General features: G+C 33.6%; 2 protein-coding genes and 1 long non-coding RNA gene across 5 annotated transcripts; 2 read left to right on the forward strand and 1 right to left on the reverse strand.

Moving 5' to 3' along the window:
- The first annotated feature begins 4792 nt into the window (after positions 1 to 4792).
- LOC105127774 (NAC domain-containing protein 2) lies at positions 4793 to 6632 on the forward strand. Its single transcript, XM_011029190.1, has 3 exons — positions 4793 to 5067; positions 5169 to 5443; positions 5883 to 6632. Exons 1-3 carry the CDS (start codon positions 4905 to 4907, stop codon positions 6318 to 6320), a joined length of 876 nt encoding a protein of 291 aa, XP_011027492.1. The 5' UTR covers positions 4793 to 4904; the 3' UTR covers positions 6321 to 6632.
- Positions 6633 to 8586: 1954 nt separating this feature from the next.
- LOC105127775 (uncharacterized) lies at positions 8587 to 11343 on the forward strand. Of its 3 annotated transcripts, none has more exons than XR_842697.1 (4): positions 8587 to 8753; positions 8994 to 9154; positions 9590 to 9708; positions 9963 to 11343. It is a non-coding gene; the product is annotated as an uncharacterized LOC105127775 (long non-coding RNA). The 3 variants fall into 3 exon arrangements; XR_842696.1 differs by having other exon boundaries at positions 8589 to 8753; positions 9590 to 9689; XR_842695.1 differs by having other exon boundaries at positions 8589 to 8753; positions 9590 to 11343.
- Positions 11344 to 12872: 1529 nt separating this feature from the next.
- RFC3 (replication factor C subunit 3) lies at positions 12873 to 16342 on the reverse strand. The gene is made up of 9 exons (XM_011029192.1): positions 16026 to 16342; positions 15558 to 15774; positions 15248 to 15327; positions 15006 to 15165; positions 14379 to 14460; positions 13685 to 13814; positions 13524 to 13587; positions 13380 to 13448; positions 12873 to 13155 (listed from the first exon to the last, which is right to left on the reverse strand). The coding sequence occupies exons 1-9, from the start codon at positions 16213 to 16215 to the stop codon at positions 13056 to 13058; spliced, it is 1092 nt and encodes a 363-aa protein (XP_011027494.1). The 5' UTR covers positions 16216 to 16342; the 3' UTR covers positions 12873 to 13055.
- Between the last annotated feature and the right edge of the window lie 8337 nt (positions 16343 to 24679).

The following is a 24679-nucleotide window of genomic DNA, read 5'->3' on the forward strand; positions in this document are numbered from 1 at the left end:
GTGAATTCAACAAACATACAATTAATCTTTATGTTTTAATAATTTTTGATCCTTTTGTTTTTTAAACAATTGGAAACGGAAGGAAAAGCAGATAAGTTGAGAAAACTTGATTTAATTTGCAAATAAGTATTTTAGCGGAAGAGAACTTTCAGGCAACTATTGATTACTTCCCATACTATTGGCGTTGGAGTAATTACTTAATTTCAAGTATTAAAGTGTAATTAGCACATCTAATTGTCTTTGACCGTTCACCTTTCTCTTTCTCTTCCTGATCACAAGATCTAATTAATAATTGATCCTAGTCGTTTAAGCATTGACTTTTGACTATTCATTGTCATAATCACTTTTTACGTCTCATTCTTTTCATATTATAAATAGTCAAATAATTACATTTAATATTTATGGTTCTACATTAGTTATTTTATTAGATAAATTTAAGAAAAAATAAAAATAAAAATATATTTTTTGTTTATAGTTAAACATTAAAAAGTATTTCTCAATTTATTTTTTATAATATTACCAAAAGCAAAAAAGAAAAATCACGTTTACATGATGTACTTTCCATAAAAAATATTTTCCAAATGAAACTATCTTTTTATCAAACAAGCAAGTGCTAAGAAACATTTGCGTTTGCCACCGATAGCTAACCCATAAATCCTCAAAACCTATGTGATTCACTCACTCGTAGGTTCGTTTATCTGTTTAGGTCCCTCTATGCCGGCCGGCATTCATTTCATTGAATTGATTAGGATTGTCATAGGCATAACTAATGCGCATCTTCATCTTCCAACCAATGACACATTGCCAAGTCATGAAAGAACGGACACTTTCACTGCAATGGACCTTTTATTAGGTCACTCATTGCACCTACGCTGGGTCACTAGTTTCTCTTTTCTACACCTGTCAAACAATAAGATCACGCACCGCACGTATCATGAGGAAGTACAGTACAGTATTATGGGTCCCATGTCAATGAGGAGAAAGACCTCGAAGAACTGCGTGTCGCAATTTCATTGGAATAGAATTCTTTGTCTGTAGCTACGACACATTTATAGCCTTAACGGCCACCGAAAGTTTGAATTTCATATGTCCACGTAGGGAACTAATAAATTTTGGAACTTTCATGGTTCGTATTTTGACGCAGAGAAGAAAATTTGATAGAACAATGAGAAACGGTGAACGTGGAAGGAGGTATGATTTGGCGGGTTCAGTGATTGCCGAGTAGCTTCTTGCTTTACCTTCATCCACACGGACGATTTACAGGTCAAGATTGAGACACCTACCAGAAAGTTGTTTATGACTCATTTCAATTAAATAAAAAGAGGCAGGTTTTTATGTGGTTCGTGTTGCTATGCGTTTGTTGCAATCGGCCGCTTTGTAGAGTTGTTATTAGCGGGCTTTTCTTGTCCTTTTTCTTTTTCTTTTTCTTTTAGAAGGGATGTATCAACGTGTTTTATACATATTTTGTTTGTTTAAAATCCATGTTAAAAGTTTAAAATTATAATGATAACCCAACATTTTAACTCAGTTATACGTTATGCGTTAAGCTCAGATACATATAAATCTAGCAAGCTATCAAAACTCACATTCTAGAACTTAGCATTTTTCCAAACCTAAATAGATATAAAAATGATAATTTTTTTAGACATTGCATTAAGCAACAAGACTCCACTTGTTTTTTTCTCGTAATCCTTAACATAAAATATTAAGGTTAAAGATACACATCTCTTTATAACTTTAGGTATATAATTTTTTTAAAAAAAACCTATCATTCATCTCTCGTTAATGAAGTATAATGAATATTTATTCCTTATTAATGATGTGTAAAAAATATTTATTTATTTTTAATAAATATATTAAGCTCTCACTAATGTTAACAGGGCAAGATAACACTTCAATTCATTCTTTATATAAAAAGACAAGATTCGTTAATTATAAAAGACTCTATGAATCCTTAAATAAAAAGGGGTTTACAATCTATATTTTTTACTACATGTTTATTTTTTAAAGTCTCTCTCTAAGATATCATTGTTTTTTCTTTAAAAAAATACTTTCTTAATCATCATGTAGTCTTTAAATCTATCAAATGAGACTTTATGCAAGTAACACCAGCCATACTGGTTTACCAAGCACTGGGCATGAGCTATCTTAGTTAGGAAAAGCGGATTAAATTGTTAGAACCAGGAGATCAATTAATTATTCATTATACAAGTTTTGCTTTTATGCTACTTGAGTTTTTAAGAACATCATCTGTGACGTCTTCCATGAGAAATGATTAAAAAAAATTATTCTTTTTAAATTGGTTTTTGGCATCCTATATCGTTATTAATGAAAATAATCGAGACACATCTAGAATTGGATGTGTCACGTATCTTTCTATGACTGTTACATAATTACTTTATTAAAGCATCAATAATTAATGGCAAATAATCAAGTCCAGTTTGTCATTAAGGTGGTGTTAATCATTTAAGGGAATCGCCAAGCTTAACGAGCTTAATACAATAACCTGGAATAAATTTTTATCATGGTTTTTAGTGGCATCTATGTTAAACTTGTATTCCTTTTAAACACTTGTATAGTAACTAATAAAAGCTCCACAAAGCTACAACATCACTTCATCAGGAGGATGATGTTCATTTTTTATGATCTTGTTAATGGCACTCATAAACTTCATCAATTAGAAAGACTACTTTAATGATAAAAAATTTTCACACTAACTTGAGATACATGATATACTACGAATACTGGATGTGTACTATTTGTAAGAGAATTATAAGGCCATGTATAATTTTTTATTACTCTAAATTAAAATATAATTTCTTTTATTTTTCTTTAGAATTTGGTAAGACATGCAAATTTGAGCTACATGCTTATCGATTTCATAAATGTTATTGAAACCTCGAGAGCTAAGCTTGCCGCAAGTGTAAATGGAGTGTTGGTTCAAACAGTAAAACCTATAAAGTCTTTTTGGAAACTATTGTTAACATCAAGGGGAGGCACCCGTTAATAGTGTGAACAATATTAAATCTATTGCATCCCATCTCCAGAGCCGACTGACCTATTATATCTTATTATCAGCCACCACCTTTCATTTCTTAACATGAGCAGACTTTCTACAAGTTTTTGTTTATGGCTCTAGTGGGTTTGTTGGCGAAGGTGAAAAACCAACACAAACCATTGCTATTATTGGTGTTGGCGATCGATGGTAACAAGTTCTAAAGACATTAATTGTAGGCTCGATCTTGATACACTCAAAAAACTTATCAAAGATGGATAAAGTTATTCACCTATTAAAGTACGACTGACCTAGACACAACTAATAGTATCTAAAAACTTCCATTACAAATCCTTGGAAAATAAAGATATACATATCCCAACATATACATGCAAAAAAAGGCTATAGTTTCAAAATGAATCTGCTTGTTTTTCCTTATAATCTTTCATATAAGATTTTAAGGCATTGGATATTCATCTTTCTAAATCCCTAAGTGTATAAAAATCTTTAAAAAAAGTTGAGATATAACTTTTTATATGATTCGGATTTAAAATTAAATCATGTGAAAGTTATTTTAATGTCACCCAATCAACTTAGTTAATTGAAAAACAACTTAATTAATCAGTAAAAACAAAAGGGATTTAAGCTTGAAATTGAGAAGAAAATTAATGAAACTAGTAAGGAAAAACTTCTCAATTTGATTCCTTGCCTAGTCAAAATTTAAAATTTAACTATATATATATATATATATCTCAACGGAAAATGTTTAGTACAGCAGGGTAAATTATTTCATACATGTTCAGTTAACAAAATTGATTACCCCATCGAATAATTAATCTAATGGTTCAAGTTTATCGCTCGTTATTAATGCTACAGGTTCTCCTCTTCATTTTCGTTTTATTTCTTCCCAACTAGAGAGAAGCACATTGTCTTATATAACAAGAACAAAAAGCATGATCTTAAAGATCCATAAACAGAGCAATCCTCTGACAGTCCACCCAAATCCAGCGGTTCGTGCTCTCGATCTTCGTTTTCAAGCCCGTGCCCTGTGCCTGAACATGAAATCAGGTGGGCGGTCTTCCCGGAGATTGAAAACACATATTTATCCTTTGCTTATGATTTAGCCAAAAACGCAATAAATTTTACAAGAAGCAATGAATCTCCAACGATTATCGTCATGTGTCGCAAGGACAACAATTAAATTGACTAGTCAATACCATGAATCTCTCCCTTGTTTTTCTACCATATCAGGATGCACCAAATCCCCCTTGTTTATCCACAATTTTAATTTTGTTCACACACATTCATGCACTTTCATGGTCACCAATACACTGAATCATTTATCCCTTTCCTTAGCTCACTCTTTTCTCATTGCCAAATTCACCCGTCCTAGCATGCTCGCGCTCGCACGTGGGTCTTCCCCTCTCTGCCCACCTACCGTTTAACTGGAGGCTGCCTATCCAAGAGAGCGCTAAGAAGCAAGAGATTTATAAAAACTCGGCCGATCCCAATAAGATAGATCCCAGGGACCAAGATTTTTATTTTTATTTTTATTTTTATTTTCGCTCGGTCGCCTGGGTGTATGGATAGCTACACTAACACCACAGTCCAAAACAAGTGTCGTAAGCAGTGACCAAATCACCCCCACTGTGAGCCATTGACACGCACGCATCCCCACTTCGTTACCTGCCACGTCTCACGCCAGAGTGGAAAAGAAAGAAAAAACTGATCACTCACGTGTATTCTAGAAATCATCCCTGCCACGTGCCCCTCAATTTCTCTTATAAATTCATGCTTCTCCCTCGAAATTTGAAGTTTCAAGCGCCGTCACTGCATTAGACCACCAACAGCAGACAAGAAGAGCGACCAAGTAGAATAGAGAAGGAAGGGCAAAAAGGTCAGCCAAAAAATGACGGCGGCAACATTTGAGTTACCACCGGGTTTCAGGTTCCATCCAACGGATGAGGAGCTCGTTCTGCACTATCTCTGCCGTAAATGCTCGTCGCAGCCCATTGCTGTGCCTATTATTGCTGAAATTGATCTCTACAAGTTTGACCCATGGGATCTCCCCGGTAATCAGCCCGTTTGCTTTAATTTTTCTTTCTATTTCCTAATTTCTCCAAAAACTAGTTTTTCATTTTCTTGTTCTGTTAACTGTTTCGTCAAATTACAGGTATAGCCTTGTATGGAGAAAAGGAATGGTACTTTTTTACCCCGAGAGACAGGAAGTACCCTAACGGATCGAGACCGAATCGTGCTGCAGGGAGGGGCTACTGGAAAGCCACGGGAGCCGACAAGCCGATTGGGCAGCCGAAGACAGTTGGAATCAAGAAAGCTTTGGTCTTTTACGCGGGGAAAGCTCCTAAGGGAGAGAAAACCAACTGGATTATGCACGAGTATCGTCTAGCAGACGTGGATCGCTCGGCTCGCAAGAAGAACAGCTTAAGGGTACGGTCTGTCATCTCGGCCATCCGTAGGGATAGTTTAGGCATTTAATGGTTGAAGATGCTTGCGACTATGGACGTCGAGGTTGAAATGACTTTTTTGGCCTTTTCATTACGATATTTGGATTTAAAACAATTATTAACATAATCACATGCTTTTTGAATGATGCTCTGATGAATCCCTAAAATCAAGTAGACGTGATCCATCTAATCAAAATCGCAAAAATTGTGTTTTTAAATCTAGTTGACTGAAGTTAAAGAAACAAGTTTGTCAATAGTGACTGACCGTAATTGTTGCTAGCTGTCACTCTAGCAAATTGAAGCCCATCGTTTTTATTTCTTTCCAGTTAATGATAATATTCCTTCTTATCTCTGGAAAATACTTCTACTTGCTCCGACTTAGATTATCATTTAACTACAATAACAACCTTGATTGTTTGCAGCTGGATGATTGGGTACTCTGTCGCATATACAACAAGAAAGGTACAGTTGAGAAGCAAGAACAGCATCTTAGCGTCAAGAAAGCGAATCCGACGGAGATTGAGGAGGATGAGAAGAAGCAGGTTGTTTTGCTGCCGCCGCAACCAGCTCCGTCCTCGGCGACAGGAACGGTGAATGATTACATGCACTTTGACACGTCAGACTCCGTGCCGAGGCTGCACACGGATTCGAGCTGCTCGGAGCATGTGGTGTCGCCGGAATTCACGTGCGAGGTGCAGAGTGAACCTAGGTGGAAGGAATGGGGAAACGTAAATGCCCTCGATAATCCTTACAGTTACCTGGATGCCACAATGGATATTCCATTTGCGTCTCAGTTGCAGGGGGTTAATCAGATGTCGCCTCTTCAGGATATATTTATGCACCTGCAGAAGCCGTTTTGATGTCAAAATGGGAATTAATTGTGTTAAGAGCAAATCGCACGGTAACACGAGACTGAAGTCTGTGAGTGTGCGTGTGCGAGTGCTAGTGTTACGTAGTAATTGGAGTAAGTAGGGTGATCAGACGGTCCCTGATTTATTTAGATTTTGGGGGTGTGTATAGGGCAGTAGTACTGGTAGTTTTCTTGTTGCTGTTGCTGTTGTCGTTGCGGTTGTTATTGGATTCATATTTCGGAATAGCAGACTTGCCTTTCTGGAAACCTATTGTAGTAATTAAAATTAATATGAATATGTCCAATTTGTGTGCTGTTTTAATTATTTTGAGAGAATAGCCTTTAATAGCTATTTATGTATCTATTAGACTCAGTTCAGTAACGTATTGAGAGGCATTCGGACACTTTCAGTTTTGCACTCGTGTGTGATTGAATTTTTACCGGTTCAAAACCATTAAAAACTTGTGCTTTGTCTGTCGATTATATTGGATAATCCATAGTTGTTGACGTTAGTTACACTGAACCATTGGATGTGTGCTGGAGAAACGATCCACCCATTTTGTGTGCGCTTGTGGTGGGATAAAAAGGGCACGTTTCCTAGATGAACGCAGAGATTTTTTTCCAAGGGGCAGTCGACTCCTTGACTGTACTATATCATCCCGTTTTTAAAGCATGGAACGTGAGGGCCGCCCACATGGGCGGCTGGTGGGGAGAAATTACTAGAGGGTGTTTAGGCAAAATATATAATTTTATGTTTAAAAATACCACCTCTTTTGCCTTGTAGAAGTTCTATACCGTTTTAGATTTCCCTTTGTTTAACAAATTCGAGCTACAAAAACTAAACGTTCAAAAAATATGCGGATAATGGATCATTTGGTGGACGCAATCTCTCCTGTAATAAATTATCAGGTATTTTCTGATAGTTCTGGTATAATTCACATAAATACGGAACTTAAAAGGTCGTTGTCATTATCCACCATGTGACCGCCTGTAAAGTCGATGGTGGGATGGCGAAATGGATGGTCTTCGGTGTTAGGACAGCTGTATTGATAGACGGACGGATTGGGCGTCTCATGGGCCGATTTTATATGACTATACCATTGTACCTCACTGTATTTACTCGAGCCCAACAGCTCTAGTGCTCTTTTGCGTGGCCTTGAAAGAGCTGAGAAATTAAGATCTCGGCTCGATTTCAGGATGCCACTACCTTCTTAAACAATTCCGAGGGCATAGGGGCAGGTAGAACTGATTTTATCTCCATATGAGATCGATGTCCTGGGGAAAAACAAGACGTACGGTGGCCTTTTTAAGCATCCCCACTGTATGCAGCAGAGATATATTTTCTTTCTGAAAGCCGAAATTTGAGTTAATTAAGGACAGACGAGAAAGACGAGAGGAGGAGGAGTGGATTGTCAGCAATAAGATTTGGCCCAGGATGATCGTTGTGTTCTTCAGTTCTAATAATCTCATTTTGTCCGTGGATAGGATGCATGGAAGAACGAATTCTATCCCAGTATAAATGCTCTCTTTGTCATCTCCCTGTGCTGCTGCGCCAATGTGCTTCGTACAACAAATCAAAAACAATCACAGAAGAGAAAAGTCAACATTCTAGTCCACAGAAATGTCAATGCGCTCACGATAGAAAGATCTTAAAACCATAACCACCCCTCAAGAATTTCACAGCGCACTACTTAAAAAAGGCTATTGCAGCTTCAATAAAGCTTGGAGAAGCTCTTAAATGAAATAAATTTCCGATTTATCTAATGTTATTGTCATTGATAACAAGTATCCTATTATTTAATCTCGTGTTTACTTTGAAAAAAAAAACAAATATAAAAAGAAGATAAAAAATAAAATGTTAAGAAATTAATAAAAACTAATTTCCATCATCATTATTAACATTTGAATAACCACCATAATTCAAAATTGAAAAAGTAATGATTCTTTAAAATTAATTTTTTATTTACTCATAATCTATTTAAATCATGATAATTAAAATAAATTGCACCTCGTTTCTACCGTGTTTATTCTAAGAATACTAAAAAAAAAAAACTTTTGTTTTCTCTCAAACCATTTCATTTCAGGAGGTTAACAATCTTTTTTTTTTTTATGAAAACAATATATTCCATGAAATGATTTTTTTAAAATGAATTTTTATAATTTTAAAATAAAAACAGGAAGCATTTTTATTTTTAAGAGCATGGACAACCAATCAGAGCTCATCATTGGGGGGGCACATCATTCAGGGGGCTCATGGGGGGGGTGAGGCGCCGTCATGCTGTCAGTAACGGTGTTAAGATTAAAATCAAATCCCAAAATTAGGAAAAACAGAACGACACCCTCTCTACGGAGGGGAAAGAAAAAGAAACGAGAAGACCCTGACTCCTCTCTCTCTCGACTTCCGTTGACGGTTTCTTCTTCTCTCACACTTTCAACTTTCCAGGTACCGTACCGTGTTTTTCTTTTCTGGTACCAATTCGCAGTTGTTTATATATTGATACAATTTCGTAGATACTAAAATAATAAATGTATATAGCGAGTGATGAGAGACGTGATAATGACGTTTCTCTTGTCCTCGATTCTGTGACATGAACTTCTGATCCGATCTCCGTACACCGCTTTTCTATCTGTACTATCATGATTAATATTTTTTTAATGAAATTGAGACGTGACATCTGTACAGAGAATTAGCTCGTACTGTAACCCAAGGAGCTTGCATTGATGCTTATAATTCAAGATTTCGGATTGGATTGTGATGATCGGGGTAAGAAGGCTTGTTTTTCGATAGCAAGAAGTGAGTGAGGGAGTGACTCTGGCATCTGCATTGTTGGCGTGGCGAGCGAGGTGAGCTGTTTTGTTTGATTTCAAGCATTTTGATTGTGGTTTGCCAATTCCAAGTGTTTTTTCATGGAAAGATTTATTGTCATTCATGCGTGTATTTGTGCACATAATTTATACCGGTGTGGTTATTGGAGAGCTGAGGATGCATAAATCTGTAGAAGTTGGAAAATAACGGTAGGTATTGGTTTTCTAGTTAAAAAATGAACTATAGGAACGAGTCTAATTGGGATTTTGTGATTTTCTTGAGAAATTTTGGTTGTTATTATTATTTATTTATTTTGCGCAGGGGGTATTTACTCTGGGTGATATTCAGAACTGGGGTTGTTTTCTTGTTATAATTTTGGGGATTTTAGCTCAAAGGAGTTACTGATTGGTGTGCCTATTATAAATGAATTTGCAGAAGTTTATTAGTTGAGATACTGGTTCCACTTATTGCAGGTGGCCTAGAAGAAAGCTGAAGTGACGTGCTGGTGCAAATGTCAAAGTTTCCCTCCTCCAAACCAGAAGAATATGCATCCTCATCTGCTTCTGAGACTAAGTTAGTATCCTTCTCTCAAGTTAAGTTAGCTCATAAACTCTACATCACTCTGCTAATATTTTAGCCACGGGTTAACTTTCTATTCCCTTCCTGCTATGAGAAACACATTGCCATAACTGTGTTGATACTGAGCCAAAAAGAAAGGCAAGTGAGATGAAGTTCAAAACAATCTAATTTAAAGAATATATCATTGTGTTAACTGCTCTAACCTGTAGTTCTTGAGAATTAAATACTAATTAATTATGTGCTAATGGATTGGCTGATTACATGTAGGGAATCAGATGGAGCACCCGAAATGGATGGCCCTGAAGATACAATTGCTGCAGTTGCTCGATTCTTTGAAAAGCTGCATTCCAGGATAACTTCACAACCTGAAAAGGAACTTGTAACAGCTTGCCTGCTTCGCCTTGCCAAAGCAAGAAAGGAGACAAGGACAGTCATTGGTTCTCATGCCCAAGCAATGCCATTATTCATATGCCTTCTCAGGAGTGGTACTTCTGAAGCAAAAGTTAATGTTGCTGCGACTCTCAGTGCTGTGCAAAGATGATGGTTTACGAGTGAAGGTACTTCTTGGTGGGTGCATACCACCTTTACTTTCACTTCTGAAGTTAAATCAGTTGAGGCTAGGAAGGTTGCAGCAGAAACTATATATGAAGTGTCCTCTGCCTCGGTCTCTGATGATCAAGTCAGTATCAAGATTTGCCACAGGTGTGACACCGACCTTATGGGAACAGCTTAATCCAAAGAACAAGCAGGACAAAGTGGTTCGAGGGTTTGTTACTGGGGCACTGAGAAATCTTTGCAGGCACAAGGATAATTATTGGAGAGCAACGCTTGAGGCTGGAGGAGTGGATATCATCGTGGGTCTTCTCTCTTCTGACAATGCCGCTGCCAAGTCCAATGCAGCTTCTCTATTTTGCCCGTCTAATGTTGGCATTTGGTGATAGTATAACAAAAGTAATTGATTCTGGAGCTGTGCAAGCTTTGCTTCAGCTTGTGGATCAGAATAATGATTTTCTGTTCGTGCTAGTGCTGCTGATGCTTTGGAAGCTCTTTCCTTAAACTCCACAAAGGCCAAGAAAGCTATTGTAGATGCCGGTGGTGTTCCCATTCTCGCTGGTGCCATAGTTGCTCCTTCTAAAGAGTGTATGCACGGGGAGTTTGGCCAGGCTCTGCAGGGGCTTGCGACATGAGCTCTAGCAAATATCTGTGGCGGGATATCTGCCTTGTTATTATATCTTGGAGAACTATCACAGCCTCCTCTTCTTGCTGCTCCATTTGTTGATATCACCGGATCACTTGCCGATGCTTTGATGGTCTTTGAGCAAAATGCTGGTGCTGATGAGGAAAGTTTTGATGCAACCAAAATAGAGGATTTACCAGGAAAGCTTCAGGAGCCACATTAATAAGCTCTTTCAGGAACGTGTCCTTGAGGATATGGCAAGCCTGCGTGGCAATATCTACCTCTCAAGATGTCTTGATCATGCAGAAGCAAAGAAGGTCCTTGTTAGGCTCGTAACAATGGCTGCTGGGGATCCACAGGAGTGTCTAATACTTACTTTGACCGGCCTATGCTGTGACAGGGTAGGCATCTGGGATGCCTTTGGCAAGAGAGAAGGATTCAGTTGCTAATATCATTACTGGGATTATCCAGTGAGCGGCATCAAGAATATGGTGTTCGTTTTCTGGTAATCTCAATTGATCAGGTTGATGACAGTAAGTGGGCTATCACTGCTGCTGGTGGGATTCCTCATCTTGTGCAGCTGTTAGAGACAGGGCCTCAGAAGGCAAGGGAGGATGCAGCACATATTCTCTGGAATCTGTGCTGTCATAGTGAATATATCTGTGACTCTGTTGAAAGTGCTGGAGCCAGCAACAACATGCTGCGCAGCTCGTTCCAATTACAAGGTGAGAAAGGGCTTTGGTCACTGAGCTTCTCATCAGCCAACCACTTTTTTATTTTAATAATATTTTATATTTAATAAAAAATCAAATTATTCTCAACCAACTTAATCATAATTAAAAAAGACAAAAAAACACATTGAAAAGACAAAAAAAACTCATGATGCAAGCTAAGAGCATTTTATTGTTCTTAAAAAAAAGTTTAAAAACTAAGAAGTCTCTAGACACAAGTTTTAGATATTTTTCTTTTAAAAATAATTTAATAATTTTATTTTGCTTTCAAAAATGAAAAATACAATTCTACCCAAAATTGTTGATAATGATCGTTAAAAGAACATAAAAATAATTTGGACGCCGAAGTTTTTGTTTGTTTAAAAAGGTTAGATAATAATGAATAGTGAAATGTATATAAATGTACAATGAGTATCCCTTCAGTTTTAGCTTTATTGTAATAATTAAATGTTTATATACTTCCACCTTTACTTTCATAGAAGTAAAAGCCGGCAAACAAAGACAGGCTTTCACCTAGTCTGGCACAATTGTCATTCCTATCAATCACCTAACAGCCATGATAAACTCTAAACATCCGGCTGTATCAAGACTTCGAAAAAATATGCAGAAAGGAAGGCTTAAAAATGTCTCTGCGTCGTCACAGATGAGGGGAGCGAAAAGTAAGCTTCGATTTGGTTGCGGACCTTGTGGCCACGGTATTTCAGTGTCGCCATTTGAGGAAAAAGAAAAGGTGGCAGTCCATGTCTTGAACCATGCTAACCCCTAACAACGCCTAGTAATTTTACTTTTATGTAGAAAATTATAGATTAAAGAAAATGAATACTAAACTTCATACACATTTTCTCTGACGTCATGGCCCAGAACGAGATCAGAAAATCAAATGAGATTAAGGGCAAGAGAGAGGAAGGCGAAACGTTAATTTGGAAAGGAGGTATTGTAAATTCTGATATTGTTATTTTATAATTATTAATCCGAGTGAGTTTTTTAAGAGATCAGTTAAGAGTTTGCAGTATACCAGAAGCTAATCTCCAAGACTATCTGCCCTTTGAACAGGCAGTACCACATGCATCATCCTTTGTCAGTTTCGTCCAAGAATTTTCATGCAGCGGAATGTCCACAGCATCTTGGCTTGATTATCCTTCTCGTGCTTTCACATCTTGCTTCACGTTTTATGCTCCTTACGGTGTGAGAAGAGAAAGGCACTCAACAGATGATGGGGGGCACTGGAACTGTGGCAGACATCCTTACAAGCTAAAAAATATGATAATCAAACAAGCTAAGCTGCAAAGATGCAGGCATTTTAACTTGCTAGTAGCTCAAAAATTTACATTCTTACATATCCATAACTTGAGGACTGCATAAGCAAGGATTCAAGACTGCATAAGCAAGGATTCAATGTCTCTGAGCGGAATTCAGAAGAAATACCATAGGGCAAACAGAAGTAGCATCAAACTAATTTGCGGCTGCAACCAATGCAGATCGAGCCCTAGTAAAAGAAGCAATAAGTGATCCAAGTTGCAGCTTATCATTGCACCCAAAGCTCAACCTGTATCTGCAAGATTATACCAAGAGATTAAAGCAAAAATATAACTATGTTCATTTTATTTTATTTTTATTGGGCAGCTTCCTGATGTAAATGCATATGCATGTCAGTCTGCAATGGTTTGATGCACAATCTGGCGCTCACCCTTGCTACAAAACAAGGATGCCAAGCCATGCATCGATCCACATATAAAAGAAAAAACGCATTGGAATAAGAGAAAATTGTGTACATACTCTATATCAGCCAAATCATTGATCAATGGCACTCGGATATCTGATTGCATCTTAATCTTGAAAACAAACCTGCTGGCATAATACAGTGAGATGATATCGACCAATAATAATCAGAGTGATACCTAAATTATGCATAGCACTTACATGGTCACTTCTCTTACAATATCAACCAAGGCCAAACCTTTCCTTGTCTTAATTTCAGAAATTCCTGCGGAGCATAAGTACAGAAAAATGAAAAATAGAAAATCAATCATAATTTGCAAATTACAACAAAAAATCAAATCATAAATCGAAATTATACATACGTTTATAGCTCTCTACAAAAGATTCATTCAGAAGCCAGTGGGTTATTTGCTGCACATCTTGGGGCAATGGGTTTCCAGTGCACAGGTATACAGTTTCTTCTGTAATTTGTTGAGAAGCCATGTGAGTCGACTGCATGCATCAGGAAAAAAACATCAACAATTTCATTTTGGATTCGTTAACACAAAACAATCGACAGAAATTTGGGACCAAACAGAGGCATGCCAGAGGGACTGGGCCCCAGCCCTTGGCCTTGGTAAGAATTATAAAAGGCTTTCAGTTTTCCCTTTGCCTTTTGGGTTGGATTTCTTTTCCTGCATGATTACAGTAAAGCATGCATGCACACACTCAGAGCAAATAAAGCATCCATGTGTTCATATTTTGCATTTCTACGATATTCTAGAAACAAACTTGACAGTAATAATGAAAAATCCCAATGGTCAGGTTCAATTAAAGGATAATACAATGGCAGATAACATATATACAAACTGACGATCATTTGCCACATTAGTCCCATGTCCACAGTAAACTAGGAACAGCCAGCACTTCTTAAAACTGTAACATCAACAGAAGAATGTTCTTAATTCTCTGATCCATGTATCAGAAATGTAAAAACATAGCCACACCATCACCTAACCATGGAGACACATTGATGCAGAGACATGAAGGGATAAAAAGAATAGGTAATTTTAGTACCTGCAGTATATTCAAAGCCTTTCTCATGTCACCATTGCTAAGACATTTAAGCGCCTCTAGGCCACTCTCTGGTACATCAAGCCTGATCCAGGAGCATTTCGTTAAATGTACTGCTGCATTAAGTCTAATGCATTGCATGACTCAAAAACCTATTATTCATTCCCAGTTTCCTTCAAATTTCAGAGTACAAAGTAAAAAAAAAAACCACAAAGAGAAAGCAGTTCTTACAAGAAAGCCAGAGTTCTCATTTCCTCTGTGAGCATAAAACACTTACCATATCATTCATTGACCCCTAAAATCAAGGCAAACGACTCTAAAAGGCAACCCCAGTTTTTACCTTCACACAAGCAAGCCTTCAAATTTTTCATTTTAAAGTCCAAGTATAATTTCAAGCTTGAAGAAGCTATATATGTTCAACTGTAAGAAAAGTAAGATACAAACCCCTGTCTGAAATGATTTACAGACTACGTAAGAGCTTTGTCTAAAAGCGGTGAGAAATGCTAGTAAGAAAATAACAATACAGAAGTGAGAATCTAAAATAAATCTAGGTTACGACCTACAAAAATGGGAACAAAAAAAGAAGCGATAGAAACAGATATCCGTGACAACAAGGAATATCATGCTCACCCTTCAGCCTCTATGACATGTTTAAGTCGTTCACCAACATGCATTGGATCAAGAGGAGCAAATCGAAATCGAGTACATCGAGACTGTAGTGCTGGGATAATCTTGTTCACATGATTGCAGATAAGTGCAAACCTGGTGTTCTTCGTATATTTCTCAATCACTGCGCAAAAAAGGATAAAAAAGTCAGTGGAAGGAAATTAACTTAAAGCTGAGAAAGAATGGAGAGCACGATCACCTCATACCTCTACGCAAGGCAAATTGAGCATCCTTTGTCATTGCATCTGCCTCGTCAAGTAAAACCAACTTTACAGATGTCTTTGCGCTGTAAACATAAAATTCCTTAGTGATCAGCTCCAATAATAAGTTGTCATTGAGCCATGCTTTTCAAGCTGATCTACCTCGCAAATTTTGAATTACAAAAAGAAAAAATGATTGCAGCCACGCTAAAACACCAAGCACACAATTGCAAGCATATAGAGTAACATAGCAATGACAAAAAGAGGCTGGAAATATAAAAAGCATCATAATCATGTGCATTTAGTCAAATATTACCCAAAAGAGAAGCTCTGAGTGCTAGCGAAATCTTGTATTTGCTTCCGCACAACGTCAATTCCTCTATCATCTGATGCATTCAACTCCAAAATCATATTGTGGTACTGCGCTCCGTAAAGTTTACGCGCCACAGCAAGAATTGTTGACGTTTTGCCCGTGCCAGGAGGGCCATATAACAAGAGATGCGGCAATCTGTTTTCACTGGTCAGCCTATCAACTATTCACAAGGACAGAAAAATCACAGGTTATTAGAAACATCTTGCAAAATAAAAATCAACACTCGCACCAGTACCAATTTCATAATTATAAGCTAACACATAGAACTGACCCTAGACCCTGAACCCTAGATGAAGAGTTATGAATTAGTGAATTTAGAGCTGAAGCCCTGATTTTAGAATCCAATTAGCTTTAAAAAAAAGGCACGCGTCTAAATAACCGAAACCCTGGATAGAGAGAGGAGGTAATAACTGGTATCGATAATGTCACGGTGAGCGGCGACATCGGCTAGTGATTGAGGACGGTACTTCTCAACCCAGGGAGTAGCTTTACCGCCGGGTGGTGTGGCGGGTACGACGACGTTTTTGCCTTTGTTTGGTTTCGATAAGTGGTTCTGGTTCTCCTCTTCGTCAATGTCCATGAGTGCGATCGCCTCCGCCATGTCGCTTGCTCTCTATCTCGGTTTGTGCCGCTCGCTCTGTGTACTGACTACTGAGGGGGGAGAGGGAAGCACTTCTTTTTTCACTTTCTCTGTGAAAATGCGAGGGATAGCGCCAGGCAGCTTTTGGGTCTTCTTTTCTTCTTTTTTTCAAAATTTTTTTTAATTTTTTTAATATCATTGTTTTAAAACAATCTAAAAACAAATAATTAAAATTTAAAATTTAAAATTTATATAAAATTATAATTACACCATTATCTGAAACACGTTTGGAGTATTTATTGGTAATCACTACAATTGAGCAGCATTTTTAAAAAATATTTTTTTTTTCATTTGAATTATTTTAAAATGTTGGGATCATAAATGAATTAAAAAATATATTTTTATATATTTTCAAATAAAAAAATTTAAAAAAAAAATTTCACCATCTTAAACACCTTGGGTTAAGAATTTTAAAAATAGTTTTTTATTTAAAAAATATTTTAAATTTTTTAAAAAAAATATTTTTGATATCAATAAATTAAAATTTAAAATAAAACACCAACAATCAATTACTAAAAATACTAAAAAATATATGATTTTTTTAGTTAAAAAAAACTTATAAAAAACACCCAGTAACATAAATACTCCCAAACATATCTTAAATTCAATATAAATTGGTTGATATTTTTGATATAGGTAAGGCGTAAATATTATTAAATCTTGGCTTAAAACATGCTGAAGCTAATTTAAAATATACTTATATTATATGTGGTTATGTTTATTTTAAATTATTTTTTTAATATAATTTTATAGTTTTATTATTTAATAGATATATAGAGAGACATGTATATATTAATTATTTTATTTTTTTATTAAATAATAAATAATAATTATATAATGCATACTCATGTTAATATCAAATGAATAATTTATAAATATCTAAAAAAAAATTACTTATAAACAACAACACGTATTGTATACGTGTTATAAAATTTGAGTTGTAGAAACTCATTTCCATCCTTGTGTCCTGATCCGGTGTCTTGAGTTTGAGCCAGTGTAGTGGATAGCCCAGACTTCAGGAAATTGGACCCGGTTGGATCTTGGAACTGGGCCCTTTCTTACATGATTACAGACAGGGCCCCTTTCCAGGCTGAAATGGGTCTGGCCTTTTAATTCTTTTGTTGCGATCTTTTTTATTTTTTGATCAAAAAATTATATCAAACACGGTGGTTGCATTTATTCAGAGCCTGTAATTTGTTTACGTGGAATCACAGCTAATAATTATTTGATAAAGGAAAAAATACAGTTTATTATTTACGAGGCTCAGTGCATTTCACGTTTAAAATACCGGTAAATTCAAAGTAGTTCTGAGATGCTTTTTTATTACGTGCAGAGTGAATTCACTTTACTTTATACTTGTTTTAAAAAAGTGAATAGTATAGTGTTTCTTATTATTTAATATATTATATAAATTAAAAAAATTATATGATAGCATAATATTTATAAAATTTTATTATAATTTTAATTTTATTCTTGATGATATTTTATCTAATTTTATTATATATTTAAAAAACATGTAAATTATAAGTTTTGTCAGATAAATTTTATAGTAGATAGTTTAATGTAATAATAAAAAATATTTTACATAAAGTATTATTTATTTCATGATATAATGGTAGTAGTTAAATTTATAATATTTAAATTTAAAATTATTAATATTAATATATATATTTTTTAGTTGTTTTATAGTCTCAATTTAAAAAATATTCTCAACTAAGCACATTAAAAAAATTTGTTCAGCTTTAATTTTAACCATAGTTTTAACAAAATATATATAATTATCAAATTAATTTCAATTAAAAATAATTTTTTTAAAATAATTTTTTAAAATAATAATTACAAAAATTATCACAATATCAAATACACTATGCCTAGTTAAATTGAAAAATTACATGCACTTACACGTGTCTCGTGATTCCATGACAAAGGAAGCAAAGCTCCCATTTTTAAAAAAAATTAAAAAGGTAGCAAAGCTCGGTGATTATCAGATCATTCTCTTGAAATTAATTTATGATAATATTGTGCTTGCGCTGTGAATTCCTAGAGAATAATCACAAATCGTTTTCTATCCAGCCGTTATTTTCCTAGACATGAAACAGTACAGGACACTTGTCTTATTTGTGAAATTTTGTAGCTATGGGGATTAGAATTTAATGACTGAAAAATAAAATAAACAAGGCATCAAAAACTAATGGAGAAATATAAATCCTCATATTATGCTCTGTTTGTTTCGTGAATATTAGATCAAACCCTCTTATCTTTCTTCTCAGAGCTTTTCATGGTAAATTTGCCGTTGCATCTTGCATGTATATAAAAAAATTCAGAACTGGAAATCAATGAATAAATATGACACTGATAATTAAAGAATTTTTTAATAAAAAAGGAGAACTCGGCTGGACCAAGGTGCAACCCGGCTCGCCCTCTTTTTTTCATTTCTCCCTCCTTTTCTTTTAATTTATTTTTATTATTACAAGCTAAGAGTGTATTGCAACTTTACATTAAAATATATCAGAGAAACAGGGTTGACTTCTTGCAAAATTAAGAGATTTTTTTTTACGTGTTGTATAGATTTTTTCATGTTTTTTAGATATAAAATATCAGGTTTTGTTGAGAGAAAGAAGACCTTTTCTCACTCGTTTACTGTCTTTACCTTATCTTCATCCCAAGATTTTAAATGGATTTTGGCATAGTAAAGTTTTTTATGTTTTTGCTGGCATAACTCCCATTCGAACAAATATCATCAGCAAAGAAATATCAATTTCAGTGAAGATTGTTTCATGCGTCATCAGATATGAATATAGTGTTTCTTAAAAAATTTAATTTTTCTATAAAAGATAATTTTTTTCATGTTTTTGATTATTTTAATGTACTGATTTTAAAAATAATTTTTAAAATTAAAAAAATCATTTTAATATATTTTAATATAAATATATTTTAAAAAATTAATTACAATTATACCTCCAAAAATAAACATGTTATGATCTTTTTAATCATTGATTTCTTCCAAATACAGTCATGAAGATAGTAATTTGAAAAGATGACACGTGGTTTTTTTTTTATCAAACTAGCATTTGTTGGGTGAAGATAAAACTTATTTTCCTTTGCTTTTTTTTTTTTTCAATGCATGTAGGTGTGATTATTATAGTTTGATGCGTAGTATTCTTATTCACTGTCCAGCGTAAAAATTAGTAAGATAATAACCTGCATGCAAATGCTACGCTGCGAAGTTTTCTAATCACAAAAAAAAAAAATACTTATCATGCTTTTAAATAAGCTCTTACAAAGTCTAGTTTTTAAAAAAATTTAAACGAAAATGAATTTTTTTTGTCTTCACTTTGTATCGAGGGATGCAATTCTTCTCCACTGGCTTAAAATAAAATCAAACATAATATTTTATTATTTAATATACTTATATATTTATACATGTGCCTGTATGTAGAATTCATGATAGTATTTGTCAATGTTTTATAATAATTGAAACATTCACTAACATCCTGGTATTTCCATAAAATATACATTTCAGTTTCTTATTCGTATAAACATTGAATCGTCTGACTTTTTTTAAAGAAAACTTCTTCCTCATTTCAATCAAACCCTTTTATAGCATGATTAGATGAAATTATGCTAAAAATACAACATTTAAATGTACAGGGCTATAGTATAGAGCCCGACGAAAATATGTGACACTCTACATTAATGATAATTTTTATTTTAATATAAAAGTTTATTTTTTAAATTTCACAGTCCTTAAGCTTGGAAAAAATAAAGCAAAACTCGTCTAAAAATATAATTAAGAGAGATAAGCTAGTTAATACCAATTACAACTATATTACAACTATAAAGAATATTAATCTTAGTATCGAATAGTTTTTTACATGACAAGTAAAGTTATTTTATGGTTAGTTACTTGTCTGAAAGTTTTTATTGATTTGATTTGATTTTTAATTTTTTAAATAAATTTATGTAAGTTTTTAAAGGTTTTTTTTTTAAATTTTCAGGTAAAAAAATGATTACAAATAGATTTTTCAGTAAAAAAAAATCATATCCTCTGATGTTTTTCAACCACCCTGGGTGGTGTCTTGCTTCTAAGAAGCAAACAACGAGTATTTTATCACAACGGACAACCTACCTAAAACAAGAAAGGATAAAAATAAAAAATAAACAGACAAAGATTAGGAGTTGCAGGACTGTGATAGGAGGTCTACATGCTCGGGGAGGTCCATGTGTGCGGGGCCATTTGGGGCCTGACTTCTATTGTTTTATTTATTTTTTATTTAAGTTATGATTTAGATTTAAATACACAGTAAAAAAAATATTATTCAATTTTTTCATATTTTGCCAATGATACTACAGATTTCCATGGGAATTTTATCTCTTTCCTTTTTAATTAATACGTGGCCACATGAAAAAAAACCCTGTGGAAATTTAATTAACATGAAATTTAAGTTTTTAATATTTTTAATGCATTTTTATATATATTTTTATCATGTTCATCTGTATATTTTTCTTTAACTATATACAAAATATTGTGACTTTTTTTAAATATTTTATTTTAAATTTTCTTCTAGGATCATAATGAATTTTTATTTAAGAAATTTGTATGGCATGGACATTCTTTTCTAGGTTAAAAGAAATTAACCTAGTATCTCACCTAAATCAAAGACGTAGTACTTTCTTGGAGAGTTTCTAAAAGCAGTGAAACCTTGGCCTCTCTGCCCGCATCATCCATTTGGCACAATAAAAAAAATTATTAATTCAAATACATTGATATTAATAAAGAAACTAAAACATGGCGAATATTTTATGTAGAGCTGTCATTTTTATAATTTTTTAATCATTCCTGGTCTTTTCCTTTGCTTTTTCTCCCAGGCACCTATCAATTTTCTCTTTGTCTCGTTCGTGTCGTTACTATAGAATCCTAAACTCTTGGTCCTTTTTTCTTTCTCTCTCTTTTTTTTTACAGTTGTTGCACAATTGTTCGTTGTTTTCTTCTCAAACTCTCTTCATCTTACAGGTGGACACGTGTTAAAGACTTGATGACTTATAGTTTAGAATGAGATTTTATTAATATTTTTTAATTAATTTTATATAAAGGAATTTATAATTCTTGACTGAATTGTTAAAAAAAATTTAAAATTTATATGAAGATTTTTAATATGATGCGTTAACTTGTGCTAAAATTTTAAAATATTTTAAAAAAATTAAAAATTTGATGAAAAATTATAATTTGACTAGTTTTATATTATTAGGTATAATTTTTAATACAAATTGAGCTAAAATTTTACTAGTAATTTTAAAATATATTAAAAAATTATTTAAAATTTTAGTAAGTGCTAATAAAAAAACTGTTAAATAAAAATAAAAATAAAACAATCTATATTTTTTTTATTAATTTACCACTAAATAAACTTTAGAATGAATATGGTTGGGATTTTCTCTGTTGTTATAACTGTTTTTTAAAGAACGGCTACTGGCCCATGTTCCTTTTTTATCAATGTCAGGCTACTTTGCCACCGTATTTTTTCATTTTTATCACTTCTCCCCCCCGTACCGACTGATACAGGTTGATGTTTGTGTTTCTTTCTTTTCTCTCCCTCTCATTCCTAGCTTTCCTTTCAATGCCATAAACACGTCCTCTCTTTGTTTGTTTTTTTTAACACTTTTTTTAGTTTTTATTAGATGATATTGACTGGTTTTGTGTTTATTTTTTCAGATATGGATGGTTCGTTCTATTAGTGATGAGTGGAGACAGGATGAGAGGTGGGCATGATGAGTTTAGAGGGTATTTTAGAGCGGGTTATTTTTAAAGTATTTTTTAAAAAATATATTAAAAAATATTTTGAGATCCTTCAATATTAGATGACTTTCAATTATTTATTTCAGATATTAAATGCTTCTCGTTGCACTGTTTTCAGCTACGTGAAAAATCAATGTGAGTATAACTATAGTTGTTTTTTATTGTGTTCTCTGTAATTTTATCCTCGCACTGATAAAAAGCAATTGAATCGATTTAATTGGGTGTTTGTGTGGTCCTAAAGGTCTCTGTGAAGGAGTGACATGGAGATGAGATACATGTAGTTTTTTTTAAAATAAAATAAATTGATATGGTCTTCAAGTTTTTTTAATTTATTTATTTCCTTCTTATTTGAATCTATTTATCTTTTCGAGTTTTCTAGAATTTCATGGTTTATGGATTTTGTGGATGGTTTTGGTGAATGTTATCTTCCATGGATTTTCATGTGATGTGACTTTGTGTATGAATTCGGGGACTGGGGGTTCCTAAACTGGGATTGAAATCTCGAAAATGTTTTAAAAGTTTTTTCTTGATCAGATAGGAGCACTAATGAATTCAAAAAAAGAAGAAGAGGAGGAGGAATTAGGGTTTTCTTGCATTTGCAACGATGACTTGGCAAATTGTATATAAATGAAGCGGTGGCCAGACCAGAGAAGGCTGGGGAAAAGGACTCCATGCCACGTGTCCAGTAAATGTGTGTTACTTATTTTGTCAATTTTGATGTTCTTCCAGTAACGTGGTACATCATAGCTTCATGTGAAGTATAGGATAATCTTAGTAATTTTTTTGTTTTGGGAGATGGAGATGTGAACTTAGACCGTTAATATGCTTTGCAACGTAAATCTTAGATTAATTTTGTCATGGAGACAATGATATTATCGATGAAACGTGTAATGTTGTTGTCGATGTGTACTTGCTAAATCCTTGGATATGTTTTCTGTTACACGGCATGCATGCATATATAGATTTAAGATTACATGAATTTATTTATAATGATTTCTACGAATTATTTATCTCAATTAGCTTGATTGTTAAGTGTACTCAGCTTCACATGAACTCCATTAAAAATTACTTATGAAAGTCATCAATTCATCGAACGTGAAATTTTAAAAGCAAACTAGTAATTGTAGCCCATGTTGCACCGCAAGAAGGATTCAAAGAAATTCACAACAAAAGAAAAGGAAGGCATTGATGTTGCTGGTGTGTTTTTCAATATCACATTTCTTTTGTTAATAAAAAAAAAATGCATGTATTTAATAAAATAAATTAAAAATTAAAACGAGTCGATGAATCATAAAAATAAAGCTGTGCACACTAAATAAGCATTAAAATAAAATTTTGATATTTAAAAAAAAAAATAAAAAAAAAATACATGTATAAATATTTTATTAATTGTCATTTATACGCGCGCTTATCGTTGAGGGTAATCTTGGTTGCTAAGTATATGTGATTTATATTTCTACAAGTCAATCATGCAAACCCGATTGATACATTTAAAAATATTAAAAAAAACTAAAAATAAATTACAATGATCCATTAGAGACATTAAGAAATCATATAAACAATTTAAAAGATTAATTATTGTTTTTTTAAGTTAAACTAAACAATTAAAAAATGCGAGAGGAGACATTAATAGAAAAATAATTTGAAAAGACAGTAGGAAAAAAATAAGTTAGGCTTTACTAGTCCCATTTTTTTTTTTAAAAAAAAAACAAATAAAACGAACAATAACGTACCATTCATCTAGACATGTAACGCGTGATTCGTTGAGATATTTTTCTGGTAATCTTCAATAACTGAAAATTCAAGGTACGAGGTTTTAGATCTTAAATCTCAAATTGGTTTGTTTTTACTTAAAAATACCCCATAAACAACCTTAATAAAACTCATTCATAACCCACGAACACCATTTATCGAGTTAAAAGTCTAGCAAAAAAACTACATGAGTCTTGAATTACTTTTTCTAACATTTTTAGAGGGAAAACCACTCCATGTTAAGATCAATATTTTTTTTCATGATTAAAATATGACAGTTTGGCTGAACTTTTTCTATCTTCTTTATTTTTTTACGACTCTCTCTCTGATCTCTCATCATTTAAGAACTGGAATGTGTAAAAAATATTAAAATAGATCTAAGCATATAATTATGAAAACAAAAATGACTAAAATAACTCATGATTGGAATTTCAGGGAATAAATTTAAGTTTTTCATGCATTACAAACAACAAAAATGAAAAACAATTTTGTTGTTTTTGTGTAAATTTTAGTTATTGTTATTTTATTTTTCTAACAACAATCTAAAATTCTATTTTATACTATCAATTTTTAATTTAACATTGGAATATTTCTTGTCATTTTGTATAAACGAGATCATGCAAATCAAAAACATGTTAAAACACTTTTTGAAAATGAAATTGTGAATGAATAATTTTCTTAAAAAAATTACAGAGATGAAAATAAAAAAAAGTGATTATAAACAATGATGTGAACAGTGGTTATGTGTTACCTGCGCGCTATAATAAAAATGCTATAATGTTTTAAGAATCTCTCTACTTTTATCTGTGACGTAATTAGTAATGGTAGTAAAAACAAGGCAACATTTATCCAATCAGGGCCATTCCTGCTTGATCA

This window comes from Populus euphratica, unplaced genomic scaffold (genome assembly GCF_000495115.2).
Source record: "Populus euphratica unplaced genomic scaffold, PopEup_1.0 scaffold93.1, whole genome shotgun sequence".
NCBI lineage: Eukaryota > Viridiplantae > Streptophyta > Magnoliopsida > Malpighiales > Salicaceae > Populus > Populus euphratica.

Coding starts and splice junctions, on each gene's coding strand:
- LOC105127774 (XM_011029190.1), top strand. CDS start 4,905: ATGACGGCGGCAACATTTGAGTTACCACCGGGTTTCAGGTTCCATCCA. Junction 5,068..5,168: donor TGACCCATGGGATCTCCCCG/GTAATCAGCCCG, acceptor GTCAAATTACAG/GTATAGCCTTGTATGGAGAA. Junction 5,444..5,882: donor GCAAGAAGAACAGCTTAAGG/GTACGGTCTGTC, acceptor GATTGTTTGCAG/CTGGATGATTGGGTACTCTG.
- RFC3 (XM_011029192.1), bottom strand. CDS start 16,215: ATGGCGGAGGCGATCGCACTCATGGACATTGACGAAGAGGAGAACCAG. Junction 15,166..15,247: donor TCAATTTGCCTTGCGTAGAG/GTATGAGGTGAT, acceptor TTTTTTGCGCAG/TGATTGAGAAATATACGAAG. Junction 13,815..14,378: donor AGGCTTTGAATATACTGCAG/GTACTAAAATTA, acceptor TGATGCATGCAG/TCGACTCACATGGCTTCTCA.